The sequence below is a fragment of the Muscardinus avellanarius genome (genome assembly GCF_963383645.1).
Source record: "Muscardinus avellanarius genome assembly, chromosome: X".
Classification (NCBI taxonomy): domain Eukaryota; kingdom Metazoa; phylum Chordata; class Mammalia; order Rodentia; family Gliridae; genus Muscardinus; species Muscardinus avellanarius.
In genome coordinates, this window is record NC_137792.1 from 49322421 (window position 1) to 49343865 (window position 21445).

Sequence of the window (21445 nt, forward strand, 5' to 3'; positions counted from 1 at the left end):
AAAATGTTAAGTTTGTCATACTAATTCTTACAAACACTTTATATCACTGATATATACAATATACAAATCATACATATTAATAGAATGACAGGTGATGTGATATATTGTACTTTTTTTGATGTTTAATCTAGGTTGAACGTATCTGTCTCCTATTCTTCATGGTGAAAATGTTCAAAATACTTTCTTCTAGCATTTACCTATCATAATTATCTGCAGTCATCCTACTATAAGAAACTCACCAGAGCTTCTTACTCATCTTTTTTTTTTTTGCAGTACTTTTTTTTGCAGGTCTGGGGATGGAACCCAGAGGCATTCAACATCTGAGCTACACCCCCTGCCCTATTTTTTTATTCTTTATTTTGAAACTGGGTCTCACTGAGTTGCAGAGGGCCTCACTAAGTAGCTGAGGCTATCCGTGAACAGTGCAGTACTGATGATTAAACCCAGGGATATTCTAACTCTGAGCCACACCCCAGCCTACTTTTTATTCTTTATTTTGAAACAGGGTCTCTCTAAGTTGTGGAGGCCTCCCTAGGTAGTTGAGGCTGGCCATGAAGCTGCAAACCTCCTGTCTCAGCCTCCCAAGTATTGGGATTACAAGCATGAGTCAACACGCCTGCCTTCTTCTTACTCTTATCTAACTGTAACTTAGCAATTAATTAATCTCTCCTTATATTTTTTCTCCATTTAGCCCTCAAAACTGAATAACCTCTATTCCCCCCTCAATATTCCTATAAAACACACTTTTTTGGATTTCACATGTGAATGATATTATGAGCCACTTTTGTTTTTGTGCCTTGCTAATTTCACTTAATATAATGATCTCCAGTTTTATCCATTTTTAAATTTTTTATTGGTACATTGTAATTATACATCTTTTTTGTGGTACTGGGGTTCCTGGAAACCCTCCTATCTCCAGGCTACACTCCCAGACACCTATTTTTTTATATTTTTATTTGGAAACAGAGTCTCTTAAGCCAGTGAGGCTGGCTTCAAACCTGCGTGATCCTCCTGTCTCCTCCCAAGCACAGGGGTTTACAAGCCTGCGCCACCACACCTGACGTAGTCATACATCTTAATGAGGTACAAGATGGTAGAGGCATACATACACACATCACTCATTTAGCCCTTCCCCAATTTTCACCCCCTTCCCTATCCTTCCTTCCTTCTCATGTTTGGCTTAGTGATTGACCTTGATATGTTTATGAATATATATAACATACATTAGGGAATTTCTCTCTTTCTCCTTTCCATCCCCCTCAGTTAGATCACCTGATTTTCTCATCTATGGTTTCTCCTTCCTTGTCTAGAGTTCCTACTATGACCCTTTTTCTCTCAAGCTTCTGCATATTAGAGAGAGTGTCTGAATTTTTACTTTTTGTGACTAATTTCATATTTTTAAAATAAATGGATTTAATTCTTTTAGGACTAAATGGAATTGCATTGTGTATAATGTCACAATTTATTAATCAGTAATTGGACACTTAGGTTGATACTATATTTTGGAAATTGTGAATAACCCAACAATAAATATGAGAGTACAGGTATTTCTTTGAAATAAAGATTTAATTTTCTTTGGATATATGCATATATATCCAGGAGGAAGATTGCTTGATCACATTAGTTCTAGTTTTAATTTGTTGAGAAACTTCTATACCATTTTGCATAAAAGGTTAACTAATTTGCATTACCAAGAACTGTGGGTAAAGAGTAGGCTTTTTTCCAAATCGTCAACACTTGTTACCTTTTGGGTTTTTGGAAGGGCAGGGTAGGATACAGGAGGTTTACTTAGAGAAGTGAAGATACCATATGTGAAAGGTCATGAAGAGAGGGGAATGGATCACACTCCAGGGGGAAAAGCTGAAGCAAAATCATATCTCATTGTTATTTTGATTTGCATTTCTCTGATGATTAATAATGTTGAACATTCTTTATAAACCTGATGAACATTTTCATGTTCTGTTTTTAGAAATGTCTATTTGGGTCTATTGCCCATTTTTAGGTCAGACCATCTCTTTTTATTGCTTTTAAGTTTGTTTTGTTTTGTTTTGTTTTTCTGCTTGTTTTGTGGTACCGCTGACTAAATCCAGGGATGCTCAACCACTGAGCTATACTTCCAGTACTTTTAATTTTTTGAAACAAAGATATCAGTAAGTTTTTGAGGCTGGCCTTGCACTTGTAATATTTCTTAGTCTCCTATATGCTAGGTTTACAGGTGTGTGTGATGATGCCAGAATTGCTACTGAGTTTTTTAGTTCCTTATAGATTCTGAATATTAACTCAAAGTTAGATGCATAGTTCTCAAATATTTTCTTCCATTCTGTAGGTTGCCTCTTCATTCCAATGATTCTTTTCTTTGCTAAGAAGCTTTTCAGTTTGATGTCTCATTTGTCTATTTTTGTTTCCTGAGCTTTACATTTTTTTCTAAAATATTCTTTCTCTGAAATATTTCTAAAATATTCAGTCTCTGAGCAAGATTGGTAACCCCTTAGCCAAATTAATAAACAGAAAGGGGTGAAGATTCCAATTAATAAAATTAATGGTGAAAATTAGAATATTACAACAGATAAAACTGTGAAATCCAGAGGATTAATTAAAACTATTTTGAAAATTTGTATTCCAATATAACAAAAAAAATTAGAAGAAATGGATACATTTCTAGACATGTATAATGTAATTGACCAAATAGGATATAGAAAAGTTAAACAGATGAATAATAAGCAATGAGATTGTAGCAGCAATAAAAAGCCTCCCAACTAAGAAAAGCCCAGAGATTGAAAATTTACAGCTCAATAATAGCAGATCTTTAAGGAAAAATAACACCAATATGTCTCAATTTATATCATGAAATTAAAAAAAAAGGAATTCTTTCAAATTCATTCTATGAAGCCTGTATTACTCTGATACAAAACCCAGATAAGTACACTGCAAGAAAACTACAGACCAATAACGTTAATGACTATAAAAGCAAAAATTCTTAATGGAATATTAGCAACTCAAATTCAACAATACATTAAAAATATACATGATGATCAGGTGGGTTTCATCTCAGGAATGAAAGGCTTTTTTTTTTTTTTGGTGGTGGTACTGGGGTTCCTGGAAGCCCTTCTACCTCCGGGCTACACTCCCAGACGTATTTTTACATTTTTATTTGGAAACAGGGTCTCCTAAGCCAGCGTGCATGGCTGGCTTCGAACCTGCGCAATCCTCCTGTCTCCGCCTCCCAAGCGCGGGGATTACAAGCGTGCACCACCACACCCGGCCCCGAAAGGCTGTTTTAACATATATAAATCAATAAACATATCACACCACAGAAAGAGAAGCAAGAGCAAAAGTGACATGATCATCTATCTCAATAGATGCATGAAAATCCTTTGACACCCATTGATGATAAAATCACTGAAGAAACTTAGAGATAGACGAAACTTACCTCAATATAATAACTGCTACATATGACAAACCAAATCATAGTAAGTATGCAAAAACTGAAAATCCAAAGTCTAAATTGCTATTTTTTAAATCATGGATAAGGATGTCAACTTCTTTTAGCTAAAGCAAGTTGGCAAGTGGAAAAGGTAAAAGGGATATAAGTAGGAAATGAAGAAGTCAAATTATTCTCATTTTCAGCAGATATGGTTCTAACTTAGAAGACCATGAAGGTTTTACTAGAAGACTTCTAGAGATGATTAACAAATTCAATAAAGTATTTGAGTAGAAAATCAACATAGAAAACATACAAAAATCAATAGTTTTTCTATATCCTAATAATGAATCTGCTGAAAAATAAGTCAGGAAAACAATTCAGCTCAGAGTAGCTTCAAAAAGTTTAAAATACCTAGTAATAAACCTAACCAAGGATGAGAAAACTCTCTACAATAAGAATATAGAATGACAAAGAAAGAAAATTAAGAAAACCTAGAGGATGAAAATAACTCCCATGTTTAATGTACAAAATTAATATCATTTGCAAGAAGATGAAGAATATATATGAAGTGGCAGAGATATACAGATTTCACTTTGCAGTTTTGCAATTTCCTTCCACCTCTCCAGGGATAAGGTATTATTTTAGAATGTAGAGTAGAGACAGTTTGCTGATTAATATATGATGTCCCTGGGAAAGAAGTTGGAAAGAGACATAGTACAGAATCTCTAAACTGGATAGCAACAATGACCAGTTTACTACAGATGTGATCTGGGGAGAAATAAAAGGGCTCTGTCAAAATGAAACTCTAGATATCCAGGTTTTGCCTTGGAAGATAGCATGATGAACCACTTTTAATCCTTTACCTTTTTAAAAATAAAATCAGTATAAATTATGAATACTTAACTACCATTCCAATATTTTCCCCCAAGAGATATACTGATATACACTCAAAACTCTACACACAGCTAATTTAAATAGAAATATGTTCAGTTTGGAGAGAATCCTTGCTGGATAAAAATTTCTGGTGATGCTGACCTATAGTTTTCCAGCCATTATACTAGGTGTGTGTGTGTGTGTGTGTGTGTGTGTGTGTGTGAGAGAGAGAGAGAGAGAGAGAGAGAGAGAGAGAGAGAGAGAGAGAGAGAGAGAGAGATATATTCAGGACAAATTGAATGTTACTCTGGAAATAAACCCTTGAGATTTTAATAAATATTATTAAACCTTCCTTGTCAATACCATTGTAACATTATTTCTTGTGGCTCATTACAAAAATCCTAATTCTATAATATCTGCTCAATGCTATTCTGCTAATATTTATCTTTGTCAAGCTGCTATTATTTAGTTTTCTTTTACTGGGGATTAAACCCAGGGGCATTCTACATCAGAGCTACATCCCAGTCACTGAGGTTGGTTTTGAACATGCAGTCCTCTTGTCTCTGCCAGGGATTACAAGCATGTGTCACTATGCCCAGCTTCAAATGTATTTTTTGTGGTACTGAGGTTCCTGGAAACCCTTCTACCTCCAGGCTACACTCCCAGATCTATTTTATATTTTTATTTGGAAACAGGCTATCTTAAGCCAGCGAAGTTGGCTTTGAACCTGCGTGATCCTCCTGTCTCCACCTCCCAAACACGGGGATTACAAGTGTGCACCACCACACCTGGCTCAAATGTAGTTCTTATTGATCACAACAGTGATGTTCTCGAATGCCAAATACAGTTGATCAGCTGATATGATGGAATAATCCAAATCAGGGCCTCCATTTTCTAATACATTTAGCATTGAAACTTTGTAGCCATGATATTAACAAACATCTATAGAGTGACTGTTGATTAATTCTAATATGTATAATTTGCTGCAGCCAACCTTTTTCCTTAAAATGCCATTTCTCAAGCTCTCTGATATTGTGAATCAATATTTATTATTCTATGTTTGTTTTTCCCTTTGTGAAACTTTTTTGGCTATCCTTGTCCAAAATAACTTTTTCCTTCTCTAGAATAATATCATCTGACAATATGCAAACTATGCCTTGATATATTAGTTATATGTTTATTTTCTTTCCTCTATCATCAGTTATATTTCAAGATGATTAAGGTTATCTTATAAAGAGCAATATGGTAAATATTCATTGACTGTGAGCACACATTTAGTAAACTATCAAATCATGGCTTTTACTCTCATAAAATTTTTGGAACTTTTTATGACTATCCATTCTGTCTCCCCAAATAATTTGGTTAGTTAATTAACCAAGGAAATGAAATAATTCTACAATGAGAGGTATAAAATGCTGATGAAAAAAATTGAAGAAAACACAAAAATGAAAACCTTTCATATTCATGAGTTTGAAGATTTACTTTTGTTAAAATGTATATACTACCCAAAGTGATCTACAGATTCAATGCAATTCCTATAAAAATTCCAGTGATATTCTTTAGGCATAGAAAAACACTGTAAAATATGCATCAAATCACTAAAGTCCTAAAATAACCAAAAGAATATTGAGCAAAAAGAGCAATACTAGTGGAATCACAATACCTGACATTAAAACACAGTACTAACCTATAATAAACAAAAGAGCATACAGTGGTATAAGAACAAATACATAAATTAAACAAAATAGTGAACCTAGAAATTATTCCAGATATTTTTAGCCAACTGGTTTTTTAAAAAAAGGCACAAAGAACATAAATTGGAGAAAGTAGTCTTTTAAATAAATGTTGTTTGAAAAACTGTCTATCCATACTCATATGAATAAAATGAGACTCTTATTTGTTACCACATGTAAAGATCAACCCAAAATGGAAAAAAGGCTTAAATGTCAGATACAAAATTAGTAATGACAAAAGACATGGTAAATGTTACAGGACAATATGACTCCAAAAGCACAGAAACAAAAGCAAAATTGAGAGATTGGGAGTAAGATGTTGGCTAAGATGTTCCAAGAATCGTGTCTCCATAAAGAAAACAAATTTGAACACCTATTCCCACAACAAACTGCATTTATAAGACATAGCAAGCCAGATTAGAACCCTGATTTTAGTATAAAAAGGAAAGAAAATGCATTGCAGAGAAAAAATGTCCGTCTTACCCTTCTCCAAGCAACTGAGTGGAGAGACATTTCCTACTTGGTAGAACAAGAGGGTATTAGTCTGACCTTTGACTTGAAATCTTTGTACCAGATCCACCAAATTAAACCCAGTATCATGCAGAGATCCACTGATCCTACCCATAGGCCAATAAGCACAAACTGAGGCCCTGGAGCATACTTAACTAGGGAACAAAAGAACTACTTTTATCACCTCTCCCCAACCGTGGCCAAGAAGACTCCAACAACTGAGGAGTGAGGCCTCCTCAGTAAACACAGGAGTTCAGTGCCGTGAAACACTGAAAAATCCATTCAGCACAAGAGTTCAGTGCTAAAAAACACTGGATGGAGTCAGAAGTCACCTAACCCCAGGCTAGTGTTCATAGAATGAGCCTCTTTTCCTGCCTCAGCACCAGGCTGAGACTAACCTGTAGAATACATGTTTTGACCTGAGTCACCACAAAACATGGCATAAACCTGATATTCGCCCATGAGACTGCAGTTCCCTATGGCTAGAAGGCTCAGGTATGACCTATATAAGCATTAACTTGGGTGGCCAAAAGACTCCTCCCCTCTCTCACTGAACATGGACATACAATAGGAAGTAAGACTTGTTCCACTAGGGATAGGGTATGAAAGTGAGCTCAGGACTCAGTGTTCAAGACTCAATACAGGGATGCTAATCCCTGATAATGGGAAGATCCTAATGTGCTTTGATCCCAGGCTAATGCCAACATATGGAACCTCTAGACCCTTCTCAGAGTCATGTAGAAATCTGTGTCCCCAGATGACTGAATTTCTCTTCCATCCAGCATTACCTGTGTCTGGCTAGAGTGCTATTGGACCATGAGTCCACCACAGTAGCAGACAGCCCATATCATTGAAAATGTTGGTCCTGCCCCTGTACTACACTCCTGTGGGCATCTGTGGGCTATGAGTGTGACCCAGCCTTTCAGCACTGCTTCCCATGTTCTAGCCCATATCATTTGTTCACCAATTCCATGAAGCACAACAAGGAAAGAGTAATTACCTGTCTGGGGGGATAAAAAAGAACATAAAGACTAATTTGTTGTATAGGAGCCTGAGGCTAATTCTTCTATGGTGAGGCCCACAGTGATACAAATTACATATTGCCCGAATACAGGCTGGTGACCATGATTGAAGTATCTAAGTCTACTCCAGGCACATATGGAGTTTTGTGGAAATGCACAACCCATTTTAGGCACTCCATCATTCATTTTGAATAAATCAATTGCAGGTTTCAGAGAAATCTGGGCCTGGAATGCCCTCTACTGCTGAAAATTGACAATATGTCAATACAGGACAAGTGGAAAAACTGAACATAAGGCTCTCTCTTGATGAAATAGGAAACGTACATACAAAATCAGAAATAAACGAAGCAGACTACTCAGAATTTGTGGAATGACAAGCACAAATGAAGCCAGATTATAAGTATGGAGATTCCTCAAAAGCCTAGAAATAGAAACACCATATGACCCAACTATACCACGCTTCAATACTCATCCAAAATAATTAAAATCAGCATACTCATTTAGCCCTTCCCCAATTCCCACCCAATTCCTTCTCCCCCTCCCTCCTTCTCATGTTTGGCTTACTGATTGAATTTGATATGTTTGTGAATGTATACCATGTACATTAGGAAATTTCCCTCTTTCCCCCTCCCATTCCCCATCTATGGTTTCTCCTTCATCTAGAGTTCCTCCTATGATCCTTTTTCTTCCTAACTTTCACATATTACTTCTAACATCTTGTACTATATTAAGATATATGACTACAATGCACCAATAAAAAATAAAAACTTAAAAATAATTTTAAAATTATCATACTAAAACAATATATGCATATCCATGGTTATAATAGCACAATTCACAATAGCCAAGTTGTGGAACCAGTCTAGGTTCCATCAGCAGATGAATGGATAAAGAAAATGTGGTATATAACTGGGCATGGTGGTACACACCACCATGTAATTCCAGTACCTGAGAAGATAAAACAGAAGGATCACAGATTTAAAGTCAGCTTCATCAACTTAGAGAGGTCCTCCACATCTTAGTAAGACTCTACTTCAAAATAAAATACTGAGCTAAGGGTATAGCTTAGAGGTAGAATACTCCTGGATTCCATCCCCACCATCCCCCAAAATGTGGTATGTATATACAATGAAGTTTGTAGGAAAATGAATAGAACTAGAGAATATTATGCTAAGTGAGATCAGCCAGTCTCATAAAGTTAAGGGTTTTTATGTCTGCTTTTGTGCCAGTACTACAAATGTATTCACCAATATAGTCCTAATCAATATTAGCTGTTTTTATTTCTATGGCTCTGTAGTCAGAATGACTTAGTGTAGCAAACTACAATTTATTGTTCACCCTCAGAATGCAAACGTACAAAAAGGCAATTTAAGTCATGAAAAATCAGGCCTGAGGAACTTATATGGATTCTTTGAGAGATAAGTATGTATGTAGTTTAGAAGGAAAACTTGAGCATAGTTAATTTGCACTGTCAGAAAACCTTCTATGTGAAAACTCTAAGCTTAAAGTTCTACTTTAGAGGCAAGTAAAAGGGGTTAGGGATTTAGCTTAGTGTCAGAGCACTTGCCTAGCACACGCAGAGCTCTGGGTTTGATCTTCCACCCCATAAAAAACAATTGTAAAAGTATAAAAAATATACAAAATAGAGGCAATGTAAAATAATGAAGTCACAATGGTTTTGGAATACTAATGCCTCTTCAATAAATGATGTTGGGAAAACTGGTTATCCATAAATCCAACTTTCTCACTCTGCAAAAGAATCATTTCAAGATGGATCAAAGACCTGGAAATTAGACGAGACACTTTGTAATTACTTAAAGAGGACATAAGACCAACACTCCAACATACAGGCACAGGTAAAAAGTTCCTCAAGAAGACCCCAAAGACATAAGAAATTGAAACATGGATTATATGGGATTGCATTAATCTGAAAAGGTTCTGTGCAGCAAAGAAAACTATCAAGAACCTCAACAGGGAGCCAACAGGATAGAAGATCTGATAGAGGACTAATATCTAGGATATACAAAAAGACCTCCAGAAACTCACCACCAAAAAACAAATAACCCAATCAAAAATGGGTACATGAACTTAAATAGACACTTCACAAAATCAGACACACAAATGGCTAATAAATATGAAAAAATTTTTGTTCAACATAATTAGCAGTCAGAGAGATGTAAATCAAAACAACCCAGAGATTTCACCTAATCGCAATTAGAATGAAAATCATTAAAAACACAAACAATAATAAATGATTGTGAGTATGTGGAGAAAGGAACTCTGATACATTTTTGTTGGGATTCCAAATTAGTGTGCCCAATTTGAAAAACAGTGTGGAGGATCCTCAGAAGAATGGGAAAACCTACTATATGACCCAGAAATACCACTTCTGGGTATCTACTCAAAAGGATTGAAGCCAGAATGCCATATTAATGCATGTATATCTATGTTTACAGTTGCATAATTAATAATTACTAAATTATAGACCAGTCGAGATGTCCATCAATAGATGAATGAATAGAAAATTATGGAAGATATACACAATGGAATTATACTCAGCCATAAAGAACAAAATTATGTCATTTTCAGGAAATTTAATGGAACTGGAGATTATTATGCTGAGTGAGATTATTAGCCCATCACAAAATGTGAAAGATCAGATGTCCTGAAAGCTCAGATATTCTCCCTCATAGCAAAAGCCAGGGAGAAACTGAGACATAAGAGAGACTCCAGACAAAGGATGAGAAACCTTAGTGGAATGAGGTGGTTGACCTAACTAAGGGAGATAAAAGAAGGAATGAAGACTTGAAGAGAGAAACACCTCAATGGACATCAATGGACATATGCAAATTTATCAAAGCCAATCACTGTGTTGAGCATGGGGAGGTAGAAACTGAGGAAGGGCTCAATGAGTGTCATGTGTATGTATGCCTCTATCATCCTGAGCTTCATGAATATGTATGATTACAATACACGAATAAAAATAATACTTGGAAGGTTGATACAAGAGGATCACAGGTTCGAGGCCACCTCAGCAACTTAGCAAGGACCTTAGCAACTTAGTGAGATCCTGTTTTAAAGTAAAATATAAAATAAAGCTGAGGGTATAGCTCAGAGGTAGAATGCCTCTATGTTCTATGCCCAGTACCACAAAAATTACAATAAACCATGACCTACTTACGAAGTTGTACACCACTGTATAAATCAATTCTCGAGTTGTAGTTAGTTCTTATCATCTGTCATCTAAATTAGTAACTTCAGCTTAATCATAGTATTTGAAAGAAGCATATTAGATCATAGTGTTTAGCAAGTTGGGAAACTATAACTCACTTTAATATCCAAAAGGAATTGGTAGCAATCAGAATCAGGTTAAGGTAGGTGTTAAATTGCTAGTAGAGATATTATGTGTTGCCTCTTCCAGAGTATTTTCATTTTAGCATAATTCTGTTTTAACACTTAATAAGAAACTTTCATTGACAGATTCTCAAGCATTTTTGCTAGCCTATATAATAGTTGCACTAACTATGAAAAGGCACATTTTCCATGCATATCTAGTCACATCAACAAAGATTTATCTTGACTACCTTAAGTTCAGAGTTTACCTGAGACAAAGAACTGTATGCTTCTCTCATCAATGCCGACTTTGTTTACAGCTATGCAGTAATATATACCAGAAACATTGCTGCTCTGTATGGTCAATGTGCTCAGCGTCTTAAGGAGAGAGAAGAAATGCATTAATCACAGTTGTAAATGTGTTATTCCGTAGTGCTATGCAACAAATACTTCCACTTATTTTTCCATTCAGGCACATAGTGGGATTTCCCTTCTTGGCTCTCTTATAGTTGGATGGGGCCAGTGATTTAAGAGTGGGAATTATTTGGGTTACTTCTAAACTGGAGCAGTTAATTGCTGTGATAAAACTCTCCATAGCTATTTCCATCTGGAATGATGATTACCAGCGTTTGAGATGATAACTAAGGTATCAACCTGTGTCCCTAATGGGCTACAATAAAAAAGCCATCCTACTGATATGCAATGGGCATGTATTATGGGTAAGAAGTATGCATTTGTGGCTTTAAACCAGATTTTAAAGTTTAAAGTTGTTTGCTACTAAAAGTACAACTTAGGCTATCATCACTGATCTGTGATGATATATAGGAAGTGGTCTGTATTCATTCAACAAACATTCTAGTCAAGGTCTTCTTTTGGAAGGAAACAGAAAATAAAAAAAATACTTAATGAGGAAAACAAAATAGCTATAACATTATACACAAGTATATCATTCAGTAGTTAATTTTCCAGATTGATATACTAAGTTTCAGAACAGCAGCTAACATTTAATATAATGTTTTACAATATGCCAGGGACAATGCTAAGTATTTTGCACAAACTGTTTTTGTTTCATTTAACCTCTCTGATGACTCTATAGAGTAGAAACTACCAACAACACCTCTTTTTATTGAAGAGCAAACTATTCTCAGAGAGGTTAGGTAACCCACTGGAGGTCACACAAGAAATAATGCAAATGAGATACAAACCTAGAACTCTAACTTGAGAATTCATGTATTTTACCACTACAATATTATACAATATTATTTTCACAATATTATACTACCTTGAAATTTTGGGGTAAAAGAAGTGTGTATGAAAACACTCACTCTTTGCGGTATTTTTAAAGAACAATGAAGAAAGTAGAACATCCAAGAGTCATTTTTTAAAGGTATCTTACTTTAGCTGACACATAATAATTGAAATATTTGTGTAGTAAGCTGTGTTTTATTTATGTATACATTTATCATAATCAAATAAGATCAACAATCATATCCATTATCTTAAACATTGATTTTTATTGATGCATTATTGTCATATATCTTCATGGCGTACAAGATGGTAGAAGCATATATGCACACATCATTCATTTAGCCCTTCCCCACTTTCCACCCCATTCCCTCCCCCTGCCTCCTTCTCATGTTTGGCTTAGTGACTGACTTTGATATATTTGTGAATGTACATCATATACATTATGAAATTTCCCTCTTTCCCTTCCTCTTCCCCTCAGTTAGGACACTTTATTTGCTTATCTATGGTTTCTTCTTCTTTGTCTAGAGTCATTTTCAGGTAAATGGATGGAACTGGAGAACATTATGCTAAGTGAGATTAGTCAGTCACAAAAAAATAAAAATTGAATGCTCTCCCTCATATGCAGAAGCTAGGGAGAAATGGGTCATAGAAGTAAAATGTATTATTTCTTTATAGTGAGTTCATTTAAAATAATCTCTTCTAAGCTGGGGGTGGTATCACATGCTTATAATCCCAGTACTTGAGAGGCTGAGACAGGAGGATCACCGTTTGTGGACAGCCTCAGCTACTTAGTGGGGCCTTATGCAATTTATGAGACCCTATTTTAAAAAAATAATAAAAAATAGGGATAGGGGTATAGCTCAGAGGTAGAATGCCCCTGGGTTCCATCCCTAGTACCACAAAAAATTAAAAAATTAAATATAAATAAAATCATCTCTTCTACCTATGTTGAAATTATTTATTTTATTGTTGTTAACTGTTTTTACCCAAAGGTGATATGAAACACCAGAACTTATTTCTTTTTTCTAACTGTAGTATTGTACCCACCAACCAATTTCTTTCCCTCTCTATTCTCCTCAGCCTCTACTAACCAATATTGTATTTTCAACTTCTATGAGATCTGCTTTTTCAGATCTCATTCAAGAGTCTCCTATTTTTTTGTGAGGAGGCTGAAGCCAGGGGCACTAAACCAGATAATATGTTTAGCAAAGGAAAAGCAATAATAAACACAAGAAACTGAAAGAAAAAAAAGAAGGCCAACCGAGAGGGGGGGAAAAAAAGAACAACAAAAAACTAAGTTACACCTCTCAATCCTATTTAATTTTTTATTTTGAGATAGGTTCTCACTAAGTTGCTGAGAGTCATGCTAAGTTATTGAGGCTGGCCTCAAGCTTGTGGTCCTCCTGTTTCAGCCTCCAAGTACTAGGATTACAGGCCTGTGCTACCATGCCTGGATAAGAGTTTCAATTTTAGCTATTAGAGTAATCCTCTTTTCAATTAAGTCTTTTCCTTCTCTGCATTCTCTTTTGTTCCCTTCAAGGAAAATAGAGCTTCTAAGCAAATCACAGTGCAAATATAGTGATCTCATTGAAAAGGTTTTTTGATCTATGTTTTTCAAAATCATTGCACAAATTCCCTATATACTAAGGATAAAGTGAAAAATATTTACCATACCTCCAAGGCCCTGCATAATCAAGTCCACATCTTCTCTCAAACTCCAATTCTTGTTGTAGTCTCCTTCACTCACCATATTCTAGCCACACTGACTTTCTCTCTGTTACTAGAATGTGCCAAACTCTTTATACCTCATGACCTTAGAAAATGTCTAGACCCGTACTGTACAATATAGTAGCCATAAGTCACATGTGGTTACAAATCACTTGAAATATGGCTACTCCACATAGAGATGCTCTGTAGGCATAGACTACATGCCAAATTTTAAAAACTTGGTATGAAAAAAGATTGAAAAAGACCTCATGAATAGTTTTATATTGGTTGTTTATTGAAATTATAATATTTTAGATATATCAGGTTAAATATATTATTAAAATTAATTTTGTCTGTTTAATTTTACTTTGTATGATGTTGGCTACTAGAAAATTCAGAATTATATACGTGGCTTAAGTTTGTGGCCCACATTTTCTTTCTGTTGGACAGCATGGAACCTAGAGTATAATTGGTTGCATGTAAGATTACTCATCCTTTGTTTAAGCCTAAAATTAAATACTTCCTCCTCTGAAAGTATTTCTTTGCCAAAATGTATCTTTTTTTGTGTGTGGTACTGGAGTTCCTGGAAGCCCTTCCACCTCCGGGCTACACTCCCAGACCTATTTTATATTTTTGAAACAGGGTCTCTTACGCCAGCGTGGCTGGCTTCAAACCTGCGCGATCCTCCTGTCTCCGCCTCCCAAGCGCAGGGATTACAAGCGTGAGCCACCACGCCCGGCCTAAAATGTATCTTTTTTATACCAACTAAATTTTATTATGCTCCTTCTTTCTTCATGAAGCTTTCAATAGTTTGTATTTTTAAAATAACTGGCCCACTGCTTTTATCAATATCCCACTGCATTTCATCCATATCCCGTAATACACAATAAGGTCCAGGAGGACTGAGGGATATAGGCCTTAGACTTATCACTGTTTCAGACACAAGAATTGTTTGTCAAATGAATGAAAAAAATTGATGATTGGGAAACATGAACCAGAGAGGAAAAGTGGTTTGACTAATTTGGGTAGCTAGTAAATGATAGAGCAAGGATTCCAACACAGATCTTGTGGGTCCCAATCTAGTGAGTCCCAATCTAGTGAGCTTTACATAATACAGCATTGCCATCCTTGGGAGGATCCTCAAGACCCCAGTTTATGTTCTTTCTTTTCGATTTCATAGGCCAGTTGGTATACAGATCATGTCTTTTCCCTTCACCTCTTCCTTTGACTAAAGGAATTAAACATCAGTCTTAGAGCACCAAGGTAAACGCAGGGCTATATGTGCTCCATGTATCATGTGCTGCAAGAAACTCTTAGTGCCATTCTCCAGCCCTTGTAAACAAAATAGACCTGAAAATTATTCTGCTACGCTACCTAGAGATCCCAGAATCCAAGATGAGCAGGTAATTTCACAGAGTCTTATGTAAAACATAATTTGGCTATTTTCAAGACCTTGGTACATAGAAAGAGTTGACTTAACAGGAATTTTTCAAAATAGTAAGCTATATACTATGACTAAAGTTTTTATAATTAATTTTAAAATTAATAATTTTCAAACATACCCTAAGCTTTAGGCATTCCTGAAATGTGACAAAAGTGCTTGAAGAATAAGCTAGCATTACTGAGCTTGTGAGGTCACCACTACCACAGTAATTCTCAGCAATTTACCTTGGTCTTTTCTCCATGCATCACTACCATTTCCACAATGGAAAGAATCCTGTTGCCCACAGGGAGGAGGTCATTTTTCAAAGTCTCATTTGAAAGCTGCATACGCTTGCCCCGTTCCATACACCTAGGAAAGAAAGAAACCATATTTACATTGTTTTCACTATGAAGGGTATGAAGCATATCAAGCACTAAAAAGAGCATTTTCTTCTAATCAGGAAAATACTGTCACCAGAAAATCCTGGACAAGAAGTTCTCTCCATTCCTAAGTAAAATCATTTGAATCACACATATTGGTTAAAGGCAAATAAGTTAATGGATTAGTGCTATAGTTTGAATACATCCTTCAAAATTAATGTATTGGAAACTTCATCTCCATTGCAACATTGTTGAATTTTTAAAAAGTGATTATTTAAAAAGTGATTATTTCATGCCTCATGAAAGATTAATGTCATCACCATGGTAGTAGATTGCTTAATAAAAACAAATTTAGCTCTATTTTGCTCCTGTACTCTCCCTTTCCCTCCCACCATCTACCATGTGATGCTGCTGCACTAAAGCCATTACTGGGTGCCAATGACATGATTCTAAAATCTCCAGCCTCCAGAATTATGAGTCAAAAAACTTATATTGTTTATAAAGTTCCTAGTCTCAGGTATTATTTTACAACAACACAAAACAAACTAAGATAATTAGAAATGTACATATTTTAGAAGATAGCATGGTCAGGGAATGACTCTCTGAAGAAGTGATAGGTGAGCATAGTACTGATAAAAAATATATAAACCATGAATGTTTCTAGGGGAAGATAATTTCAGGTGGAGGGAAGAAGAACTGCAACACCTGAGCTGGAACAATGAGTTAGATAAGTTTGAGAAACAAGAGGTCCATGTAGCTAGAGGTAGAGGGCAGTGACTTCAAAATTTGAAATTTTTGCTTATTTAAGTCATATACTTGTTTCTGGACTGAGGTGCAGTGTGAAGCCCTGTGAGATACTCCTTTACTATTATCTCCTCTCAATCCAACTCTCCTATTCTTAAACCTAAGCAAAGAAGAGAGTGTCACAAGAGTAGACTTCTGGGCATTTGTTCATTAGCTTAGATCTTCAGGAAAGCAGATTACTGGAGGAAACTGTAAGAATACTGGACTTGTTCTCAGCAGATATGGAATTCATATCCAAGCACTGTCAGTTTTTTTTTTTACCTCTGGCAACTCACTTCCCTTTCTGAGCCTCAGTTTGCTCAGCTATAAAATTAACTAGTATTAGATACCTAAGGGCTTGTTCAGAGAATCAAATGAGACTTGAATTTTAAATGACTATGTCAGATAGGAACTGGTATTACTCCTAGACTACATAGCAAGTGCTCAATAACGATTTACTTAATGAAAACATTGTTAGGAGAAGTAATTAATGACTCTTTTTCAAGTAGAAAGGTGCAAAAACATGAGACTGACTTCAATTATTCTAAACTGAGTAAAAAAAAATAGATGTGTCAGAGTAAGCAAAGGAACTGGGACAAAAATCAAAAGAGGGCAAGTAGTAAACACCACTGTTATCACCTCAAAGGATACTTCCCTAGTTTCTACTGAGAAGAAATGATTCCAGTGGACTCAGCTGTAGGCAGGGAGCAATTGGACAGAGCTATGTTACAGAATTTGGATGGACAGTTCTTTTAAGACAGGGGCAGAAAAACCATTCTACCTGAAGACCTGGAGATTGATCTGATAGCATTATTTCCCTTTGTATTAAGGCCATATTATAATTTCCTAGCATCTCCCCCTTCCAATAGCCTTTTGTGTTTCTTGCTCTCTCATGTCCAAGTACTCAGAACTCCACTTTTAGCATAGAGAAGAAATGAGTTAATCAGGTTAATTTTTCTGGTCAGCAAATATGTCATTTTAATAATAACTGGAATCCAGGTGAAGTATTTATGCCATGTTGGTGTTAGTCCAAGGCAAAAATATCGGGCCTGTAGCAGGCCTGTAGGAGGAATTTTGTGTTAGGAGATAGGTGAGCATTGATAAAGCATTCTAAAATGCTAACCACTCTGGGATTTGAGGCAATTCATTTGGCCTTTATGAATTATAATTTTCTTCTACTTTGTAAGAGACCATTTAACTCCTTGTTCTAAAGGTGACTGAGGCAGACACTCTAAAATAGAGCTTACTGACCTAAAGCAGAAATCAGAGTATCTAATACGTTATAAGAATACAGTAGTGTTTTGTTTTTCTTTATTTTTTTTGTGGTGCTGGGGGTGGAACCCAGGGGCTTTTCTACATCCAGGCTATACTCCCAGACCTATTTTATACTTTATTTGGAAACAGGGAATCACTAAGTTGCTGAGAACCTCACTAAGTAGCTGAGGCTGGCTTTGAACCTGTGCTATCCTCCCGTCTCAGCCTCCCAAGCGCGGGGATTACAAGCATGTGCCACCACACCCGGCTATATAGTAGTGTTTTGATAAATAGAATTTCAAAAAGGGCTAGCAGTCAGGGCACCTAGTTCTCATTGTGATTTCTCCTTTGACTTCCTGTCTTGTGACAAATTTAAGTCATTCATTCCCATCTAATCTCTATATCTCTACTACTGGAAAAAAGTAATCCCTATCTTCCATCCATTACAAGGATCACAGGAAGGTAAAATGATTGTATTCCAATATAAAAATTCTGCTTTCTGACAGATTTGTCAATGTTTACTTTCCAAGCAGGCTTATCATGAAATAAGTTCTCAGTCAGACAAGACACATACACATTCCAAGCCCATTACTTGATTTTTTAAATTCAATGACGACTACTTAGATTATTTTCTTGTTCTATCCCTCTCCCACTTAAATGTCAGTTCACAACACAAATTTAAATATTTCTGGCCCAGTCCAGGCAGTGACTTTGGAAGTAAAAATTGGTAAAACTCTGAAATTTTGCATTTGTTGCATTTCCCATTCTCTTAGCTTCCTGACTTCCATTCCAAGGCCACTAACCCCAAGAACTGTCTCTTGAAAGAAAAGACTTCTGGTAAGATATTGAGACTTCTAATTCCTCATGCACGTCAATATATCCAGGGCATCTACATCATGCCTGGTCCTTTGGCATGCAAGTTACTTACAACTCATCTGTCTGGCTACAGGGTTCCCAGGCCCACATAAAGGAGGGTGCAGGCCGGCCACTTGCAGTACAGCTAAGGATGTTCTCGCTGCCCAGAAATACTGCATGAGTGCTTTTCACATCTGTCTCCTTCTCATAAATCTTGGGTTTTTCTGTACAGGAGGGGAAAAAAGGCAAAGATTATTGTCCCACACTAAGGCCAATATTTTAGCTGGTACTGTCAGTGGTTAAAATATTGAAATACTCCTATATCCATTTATGAGTAGCTACTGCCTCCAGGCTCCTTTAACAGCCCTTTTCCTTCTACTACCATACTAGTCTTTCCCAGAAATTGCCCATCCTCCCAAGATATTTTTATGGTCCAGCAACTAAAGAATTAATATCTAACACAGCAGAGGGCCTCTAATACTCCATACCACTACTATGGCCTGACTTAATTTGTCAGTGCCTGTGTCATACTTGTTGTAAAATGTCTTTAATACCACCTCTGGTCACACTTAATTAGGTACAATTAAACTCTTTAAGGATAAGTGATTCAAAGCCCCAAAAGAGAGGGCCCTGTGTATTTCAAAATATCCTTGTGTATTGGAGGTTTCTTAAAGGCAAGGTGGCAATCAGATTCACCCTTCCACTTTGGACACAAATTCATTGTTCAAGTTATATATTGAATTTAATTACAAAAACTGACATTTGGTCTTTTCATATTTTCAGTAACAGTTTTTGTTTGGATATAGATTTAGTAAAGCCAACGACAAAAATAGGCTTTGGTCTGATTAGCAGGATAAGATTTAATGGGGGGGAGGTTCGTCTCAGTTCCCGACCTATCTTTCCAATTGTTTCTTTGACTTATCTATTTGAAAAACAGAGAATATGAATACTACTATACTAATAAGAGTCAATGTTAATTGAAATAGATGCAAATCACTTTTCTAAATGCTTTATGCAAATTCACTCATTAAGACTTCTGGGAAGATGACAACGGAGAAAAGCGGGGCTTACAAGCCCCACTAACAACCAATCTCTATTACAACAAAATCAGTGCCTTTCATAGTCAGAAAACACCATCAGCAGAGAAACAAAAAATGTAATTACAAGGGACAGAGAAAAAGAGGGCTGGAAAAACGAGACACAAGAAAGAAACCAGATCACAGTGCTGCGGCTGGAGCCGCAGTGCGGAGCGGCGGGCACCATCTTTCCTTGCAGCACCAGGCTCCAAAGAGGAGGGGGACTCAGAATGGAGCTCAGAGCCACAGAGGAGATACACCGGCCTCACAGCCGAGGATGCAGCAGCAGCACCTTACTGCCAGCGGCAGAGGCGAGTTCACCAGACGGTTCCAGACCAATGCACCCAACAGCCCAACAGGCTCCAGAGAGGATCGGTGAACAGTGAGCCAAGGTGAGCCGCTGTGGAACAGCCAGGCGGGATTCGGCAGATTTTTCGGCCCAGGGAGCATCCTAAGCTCCCAGTGGCTGGGCTCAGCACACCCTGCAGGGACTCAGAGTGGAGTGCAAAACCAGAGAAAAAATACACCAGCCTCACGGCTGAGGGTGTGGCAGCGGCGCCATATTGCCACCAGCGGCAGCAGCAGCAAATTCACCGAGTCCACTACAGCTCCATCTGCGCACTCAACAACAGTGAGTCAAATTGCGGCCCCTAGAGGAGAAATCCCAGTACAGCATCCCCAGGGACTTGACCCAGTGGGGGAGTGGTGGTGGCAGAGATATCACACCATAGGAGAACACCCAACCTGGCACCCCTCCATGGTCTAAAGCAGCCTCGATTGACTCCCTGGGTCTGAGACTCTGTGATACAACCTAGTAAAGGAGTAGTGGGGACTGAGATACCACAGAGTCAAGATCCAGAGCACATTAAGTGAAGTCGTAGTGACCCAAGGAAAGAACCCAGAGAAGGCACAAACTTCTGAAATCATGAGAAAGAGGAATAACAATGGAGCAATAAATGCCCACAACCCCACATCAGAACCTGATAAAACAGAAATTCAGAGATTTCTAGAAGATCAAATCAGGAAAATAACTGTAGAAATAATAGAGGTGCTTTGAAAAGAACTCAGAGAGAGCCAAAAAGAGATAAAGGATGCAATTAATAAAGTAAAGGCCTCAATTCAGTGTACAAACAACTGATTAGACCACATGGAGAATAGAATCTCGCTCTTAGAAGATGATCACTCCAAAAATGAACACATAGTTTTTAAATTAGAAAAAAAAATCTGACAGCAGGAATCTGACATTGAAGAAATATGGGCCCATTTTAAGAGAGCTAACATAAGAATAATTGGAATAGAGGAGGGAAAAGAACGTGAAACCAAAGGGATCAACAATCTCTTCAAGGAAATAATAGCAGAAAATTTTACAAACATAGAGCAAGAGGTTGATACACAGGTCCAGGAAATTTATAGAACCCCCTTTAGACAGGATCGGAGAAGAGGATCCCCACACCACATAATTGTCAAAATGACCAATGTGGAAGCCAAGCAGAGAATCTTAAAGGCAACACAAGCAAAGGGCCAAGTGACATTCAGAGGCAAACCAACTAGAATCACTCCAGACTTCCCAAACCAAGTCATGAGAGCCAGAAGGGCTTGGAGTAACATATTCCAAACTCTGAAAGAAAACAACTTCCAGCCAAAAATTTCCTACCCAGCAAAACTTTCTATCAAATTAGATGGGGAAATAAGAAGCTTCCATGACAAACAGAAACTGAAGGAATTTATGTCTTCAAAACCAGCGCTAGAGAAAATACTCAAAGAGATTAACTACAAAGAAGAAATAGGTAACACACACCAGAACCAGAGAAACAAGATTGTTTA

At 36.9% G+C, this 21445-nt stretch overlaps 1 protein-coding gene across 1 annotated transcript in view; it reads right to left on the reverse strand.

The window, feature by feature from the left end:
- LOC308278889 (vascular endothelial growth factor receptor kdr-like) overlaps window positions 1–21445 on the reverse strand; it is a gene marked incomplete at both ends in the record, with an annotated part of 257546 nt that overhangs the window by 97820 nt on the left and 138281 nt on the right. The window contains 3 exons of the mRNA XM_080718883.1: window positions 11165–11273; window positions 15519–15642; window positions 18619–18769. Of these exons, the coding sequence (XP_080575009.1) occupies window positions 11165–11273; window positions 15519–15642; window positions 18619–18769 (384 nt within the window). The remainder of the gene's footprint in view (window positions 1–11164; window positions 11274–15518; window positions 15643–18618; window positions 18770–21445) is intronic.